The sequence below is a fragment of the Silene latifolia genome, chromosome 4, assembly GCF_048544455.1.
Source record: "Silene latifolia isolate original U9 population chromosome 4, ASM4854445v1, whole genome shotgun sequence".
Taxonomy (NCBI): Eukaryota; Viridiplantae; Streptophyta; class Magnoliopsida; order Caryophyllales; family Caryophyllaceae; genus Silene; species Silene latifolia.
Genome location: NC_133529.1, coordinates 4,095,812 through 4,103,141, shown reverse-complemented (window position 1 = coordinate 4,103,141; position 7,330 = coordinate 4,095,812). Strand labels below are relative to the sequence as shown.

Sequence of the window (7,330 nt, the reverse complement as noted above, 5' to 3'; positions counted from 1 at the left end):
CCACTGACTGTGGCTTTCGTATTTGTATAAAATGCGATTGACAGGTAGGTGATGCATATATGGGGTACATGGACGAGCTAGCGAGCAAAGTAACCTTGGGACCTAGATTGACTTTATCTTATTGTGACCCTTAAACACTTTTTATGACATGTACTTTTGGGGGACATATGTCTCCCTTTTTCATATTTGGGTTGTATAACTTTGTTTCGCGACTTTAGCGATGTTTTATTTATGAAATTTATTTTAGACCTTGCATGTTTGACACCTTCCCGTTTGGATATTTTTATAACAGGTTCAGGTTTTAAAATTTACAGGTTTTTACCCAAATGAACCTATTACAAACATATCCATGCAGTTTTTATCTAGAATTATGTGTTTACTTTTCCGCAATAAATGAGGGTGTCACATTTTAGGGCAATTTTGACGGGTTTTTTCATGAGATTTTTGACGATTTACATGAGATTTTAGGTCAATTTTTAGATTAATATGTGGGAGTTAATCTGTGTTGATGTTGTTGGAGTTGAAGATGAAGATTAATTGTGCATAAGCTAACGTCTATAAAACTGACAACAGCTAACTTTAAAGAAACACAAATGTGTTTTGAACAGATTATCATTTTAGGTTATAGTGTGACTATTTTAGAGTTCAGTGTATTCAGTTTAACCAAATCTTAAAATTTGGTTGCTCGTTATAGGTACTGATCTTTCATATATGTTAGCATTGTCTAGTGTATAGTGTGACCATTTTCTAGTTCAGTGTTGCCCTTTTAACAAGGCATTCTTCTATTTACCTTGTCATAGGAACTAATCTGTAATATATGTTACCATTGTATAGTGTACACCGTCACCATTTTAGACTTCAGTGTTACCTTTTTAACCAAACCTAGTTATTTTGTTTATCTTGTCATAGGCATTAATATTTAAACTTTAAATGGTGACAATATGACTAAAGTTGGTTACATTTTGATGTACTGTTAAAATGTGACCATGATAGTTATGATATGTAGACGTTGTAGTATGAAATGTGACACCATCTTGTGTGTGTTTAAAACTTAAAATGGTGACGTCCTGACTAAATATGGTTACATTCTGTTGTACTGTTAAAATGTGACCATTATAGTTGTGATATGTAGTTGTTTTACTATGAAATGTGACAGCATGTTATGTGTTTAAAACTTAAAATGGTGACATTCTGACAAAAGTTGTTTACAATTCAGTGTTGCCTTTTTAAGATCTTTAATATTTGTTACCATTGTGTAGTGTAGGCTGTCACCATTTTAGACTTCAGTGTTACCTTTTTAACCAAACCTAGTTTTTTTTGTTTATCTTGTCGTAGGTATTAATTTTTAAAATTAAAATGGTGACATTATGACTAAAGTTGGTTACATTCTGATTTACTGTTAAAATGTGACCATGATAGTTATTATATGTAGATGTTTTAGTAAGAAATGTGACATCATGTTGTGTGTGTTTACAACTTAAAATGGTGACATTCTGACTAAATATGGTTACATTCTGATAAATTATTAAAATGTGACCATTATAGTGTGATATGTAGTTGTTTTACTATGAAATGTGATAGCATGTTATGTGTTTAAAACTTAAAATGGTGACATTCTAACAAAAGTTGTTTACAATTCAGTGTTTCCCTTTTAACCAAAGCTTAATATATCTTATCATAGGTACTGATGTATCAGGTTGTTTACTTGGAATAAAAGCTACAAATGGAAACACATCTTCATCTTGTATAAGAAACATTCGCAACTTAAGGGATTTAGTATCAATAAATCAACTATCTCATCGCCAAATGTCAGAATGTTTTTGATGCAAGAGCTGTCGTGGGTAATCTATTTATTAAAGCTAATGAGGAGGTCGAATTGTTGCTTTCTAAGCTTAATATGGAGGAAGATCAACCAACCGTAGATGTGTCCGTGCCTTATATTCTTGACCTCGTACGTTGTAGGACAAAGGGTCTTAGTCAACAAAAAAAAGGAACATGTGGACAAGGAAGAAGGCTAGGAAAGGGACTGAAGTTGGGGCAGGGGGAGTACTATGTACGTCATTGTGCCGCGTCTGATATGACATACCATCTACGTCGCGCTCCCTCGCTTGTTTGACTAATATGGACTAAATCAGTTAATGTCACCAAAGTAGTGGACTAATGTTGCGAAGTTTGATTGTATGTTTTTGCTATTTAAATGGTTGTTTTTTTTGGTAAACTTCGAAGCTTACCTTGTGACAGATTTGTGTAAACATTCTGATATATACCAATATTTGCTTATTTTGCTCACATATGTGACCATTCTTGCTAACAAATGTATCATTATTTGCTCAATATGTTACCATTTTAACTAATAAATATATACATATATGAAACATCAATACCTATGACAAGATAATATGTTCTGGTTAAAAGGGTAACACTGAACTCTAAAATGGTCACATTATAAACTACACAATGCCAACATATATGAAAGATCAGTACATATTCTGTTCTTTTACACAATACAATATCTATAAAATGGTTACATTATACACAATGCCAACATTCACAATGCCATATGTTACCATTTTAACTAGATAATGTGTTCTTTTTTGGAAGGTGATAAAAAAATGTTAGCTTTCCTAACATAAATGACCAACCATGATCACACATATGTCAGGGTGGATTTGTGCAGTTCGGATCCTCTGTCCCATTATCGTGTTCCATCTTGTGTCACATTGCCTTAATATGTTGACACCTCATCCTTAGATAATATCTACATACTTATTTTTAATATTTATTGCTTATGTGTCGAATGGAGAGATAATGGGACACAAGATGGGACACGAAAATGGGACAGAGGATCCGAACTGGGATTTGTGTTTACAGCCAAACATAATACTCTAAAGATGGTGACATATAAGTAATTGTTGAACATGTTACCACCCTAAGATGAACATGTTACCACCAAAAGATGTGCATTGTTATAAAAAGACAAGTCTTGGAAACATAAGGACTAAATGATCAGTTCTGCTTCATAACCACATGGTCACATTGCTGCACAACATTAAAATGTGACCGCATTACTACTAAACTGTCATCACATTGTTCTACATAGGTCACAACTGTCACAAAAGAAGGATTGTCGCACAATCCTTACCACCATGAACGTCTAAAAAGTCTTACCCAAAATATTACATCATTAACCAAGCAACCAATAACTACGTCAAAATATTACACTGTTAACCTAACAACGACGCTTACATTAACCCATCTTCATTTTTTCTTGCCAGGCTTTTGGGGATGGGTTGGGGAAGGGGCATGATCCTTAGCGTTGTTATAAACTGGACCTCATGGGGGACGGTCTCTAGCACAGGTGTACCTCAGCTCATAAGACCGGGCTGGTGCCGCTTCCGGAATGCCAATGTCGTCTATCCCAGGTCAAACGAGGGTTGGAGCACCATGTTGTCCATAGCCTTATCCACATGATCAAGCATGGCAATGAAGGCAGCATAGAAGACGAGGTCGTTTTCCAATTGTTGCGTGAAGGTCTGCTCTGATTCTTCCGCTTCTCCGACATCTGTCTGCTGCTTTTGTGCTCTCACTCCTTCAGACACGGTAGGCTCCGCCCCCATTTCTGTTGCCATTTTACGATTTTTATTTTTAACAAACATGTCACCATTTTAGAGAAAACATGTCACCACATTAAGCTAAGCTTATTACACTACTCTAATGTTCAACTCAATTAAACACATCTACAACTAAGGTTATTACATTTTAATACTATAAAATATGTCATCAATCTTGATACTTATTGTTACCATTTTTAAATGCTTTCACATACATTCAGCCACATCAACAAATAAGTACATCAGCTAACAAAGAAGGCGACATTTTTAATACTAACAAACATGTCACCATTCTAGAAGCATAGCTGTCACCATATTAAACTAAACTTATAACACTATTATAATATTCATCTCAATTAAAAAAATGTACATATTACAGCTTAGTCGGTCACATTTAGAACTATAAAATATGTCATCATTCTGCCTATTTATTGTTACCATTTTTTGTATGCTTTCACATTTAATCAACTACAACTTAAAATAGGTACCTCAGATAACATAAAAGGTCACTTTTTTTAGTATTAACAGACATGTCGCCATTTCAGACTCATATATGTCACCATATTAAACTTAACTTATAACACTACTATATTACAGCTAAGATGGTCACATTTAGAACTATAAAATTTGTCATCATTCTGCCTACTTATTGTTACCATTTTCTTATGCTTTCACATTCCATCAACCACATTCTAAAATACGTACCCCAGCTAACTAAGATTGTCACATACTAACACTCAAACATATGTCATCATACATCCTAATTATTGTTGCCATTTTCAGATGTTGCTACCTATAAACAATAACATCATCAAATGAGTACATCAACTGACTAACATTATGACATATTACCAACTAATATATTTTATAAGTGACGCCATATGTGACCATGTTTTAACCTTAGATGTTACCATGTTCAGCTTAGACGAAACCAGGCAAAAAAATGGTGATAAAAAAATTCTGACAATTAAGAAGGTTACATTTTTAACTAAACATATGAACATTTTATAAGTGACACTATATGTGACTATGTTTAAACCTTAGATGTTACCCTGTTTAGGTTAAACGAACCCAGGTAAAAAAATGGTGATAAAAAAACTTTGATAAGAAGGTTACATTTTTAACTAAACATATGAACATTTTATAATTGACATGTGACCATATTTTAACCTTAGATGTTACCCTGTTGAGGTTAGACGAACCCAGGCCAAAAAATGGTGATAAATAAACTCTGATAAGAAGGTTACATTTTTAATTAAACATATGAACATTTTATAAGTGACACCATATGTGACCATGTTTTAACCTTAGATGTTACCCTGTTGAGGTTAGACGAACCCAGCCAAAAAATGGTGATAAATAAACTCTGATAAGAAGGTTATATTTTTAACTAAACATATGAACATTTTCCAGAATACATGGTCACATTTTCAACTTACCGTCTACTATGCTTGCCTGTCCCTTGCTCTTCTTTCTGCCACTTTCACAACTTTGTCAAGTGCATCTGCATGCCAACATAACCCATTAGTAGTACACATAAAAAAAACAAATCTAAAATCATTAAAACAACAAATTTGCTAAGCTTCACCTTGCAAACCATCATCTTCGGATCCTGAAACTTCCTTACCACTGACTTCCCATTCCTTTTCACTATTGATTTTTACCTTTTCACTAAGATTAAAACTCCAAACCTCTCTAATTTGGATAAAATTCTCATTTTTGTATCAACAACCCTAGATCTACAAATCAAAACACAAGATTCAAGCCTTTTTAACATAAAACAAACAAAAACACAATAAAATTATCAACTTTAAGTAAAAAACGACATAGATATTTAAACGTTTTGCATAATTAAAAAAACCCAACACAATAATCAACTTTTTACCTTCGATTGATTTTTTCCAAGCTTCTTTGGATGTGTTTTTTTAGCATTTTTTTACCCAGATCTTGATGGAAATGTTACCACCTTATTTGATGAACATTTTGATGGAGATGAAGATGATGTTTCTAGAGAGAGGAATTAATTTGGATTTTGAAAATTGTATGAGAGAGGAAAGGTGGATTCTGAAAATTGGGTGATGGTGATTACTGCAAAAGAGAAAAAAGAGCACTAGTCGTCTGGGAAAGCTCCCATATTTTGTTTTTTCTTTTTTTGTTTTTTATTTTTTTATTATGTATTGTCAAATCAACTTTAAACTAATTAATATAAAAACGGGTCAACTTTACCCATATTAACCAATATGGTATGGAACCGACCCGTCTCTCCCTTGTGATGGATAGTGCATGTCACAAGGGAGACTAATTGTAGGCAATTTTAGTAGAAGAGAAGCGGTATAAAAGTTGGGTATATTGGTAGTTAAAATAGAGTTTAGAGTATTTTGAGAAGCACGTTAATAGTTTGGAGTATTTCCATTAAATAACCCTTAATTTTAACTAAATTACCATTTTGGCCATTAATGAATTGTTGACTCAATAAAATCATCCCATTATCATGTGTTTCCAAAATCAATGGAACATCTTTTTCTAACAAATCATGTGGACAAAACCTATTTGGTAAAAAATAAGACAAGGGTCTAAATTCATTTTCTTCCATAAAATCATGATCATGGGTTTGTAAGACAGAGATCTGAATATGAGGGGCAGCCCTAATTTCCTGTAAAAATTGACGACACGGGTAAGCAGAAACGACGACGTTTGTGAGAGTTGTTTGAGGGTAACAAGTGAGATTAGCAATAAGAAATTGCTCGGCGTGGATAGAGTGATGGAGGGGTAATCCTGGAAATTCAACATTGACTCTGATGAAGATCCGACCGTCGGATGCTAATCCAACGGCAACAACTGAGAACCCGGATATTGGCGGGCGGGCTACTTTTTGGGCGGATCTTACAATGATTGGAAGGAAGTCGAAAACTGAATCGAAGCCCTGTTTTTTAGCAATTGATTTTGCATCATATGATTCAATCATAAATTTGAAGAGGTCCAATTGTTGAGTGAAATTAAATGCGTGCCCCAATTTTGTAGACGGACTGTTTTGGACGTAATTACGAGAGTAGTGATTTGGGTGTCTTTGTAGTGTTTTGATCCGCCTGGTGGATTTAGTGTTGGGCCATCAACTATTGCTTTGGTTGCATGCATGTGTGTCATTGACGTTTTCGAGCCAGTCATTATTTGAGTCTTTGGATCTTTGGAAGCTTGGATGGTGCTTTTGGGGATCTTTTGCTGACCTTTACGACGATTTTGGGTTCATTTCTATCTTTGGTGTAGTTGGCTGGTTTGGAGGTGGTGGTTTAATTTAAATTGATGTCATCACAAGTTTATTTTATGTTGTTTTTGTGTTTTAATACTCTCCTTCTATAGAAGTCTTTGTTTTAGTAATGGGGTACGTTCAAGGTTCTTAGCTGGAAGATTAGTTGTGGTGTGTTCTCTAGTCCGTCTAATCAATTTACTTGGTTCTTTGGGTTGTTGGTCTTTGGGCTGTTGGGGTCGATCACCATGGAGTAAGAGATTCTTCTCCGCTGAAGACAAGCTTTTTCGGCTCATTCTTCCCCCTTTCTTTCTACGCTCTTGTGGCGTAAGTGCACTTAGTCTGTCCCGTTGGCCTCACAGAATTGTTAGTAACGCACTTGACATGGATGAGGCTGCTCGTGGTCAACTTATTCTTCATCGTCCTGCTCTCGTTACTTCAGTTTGCTTTGTTGTAATTTTTACTTTTAATAAAT

The 7,330-nt window shown here is 34.5% G+C and overlaps 1 protein-coding gene across 1 annotated transcript; it reads right to left on the bottom strand.

The window, feature by feature from the left end:
* Nucleotides 1-5,056: 5,056 nt before the first annotated feature.
* Nucleotides 5,057-6,576, bottom strand: LOC141653926 (cytidine deaminase 1-like). Its single transcript, XM_074461792.1, has 2 exons — nucleotides 6,054-6,576; nucleotides 5,057-5,115 (listed from the first exon to the last, which is right to left on the bottom strand). The coding sequence occupies exons 1-2, from the start codon at nucleotides 6,574-6,576 to the stop codon at nucleotides 5,057-5,059; spliced, it is 582 nt and encodes a 193-aa protein (XP_074317893.1).
* Between the last annotated feature and the right edge of the window lie 754 nt (nucleotides 6,577-7,330).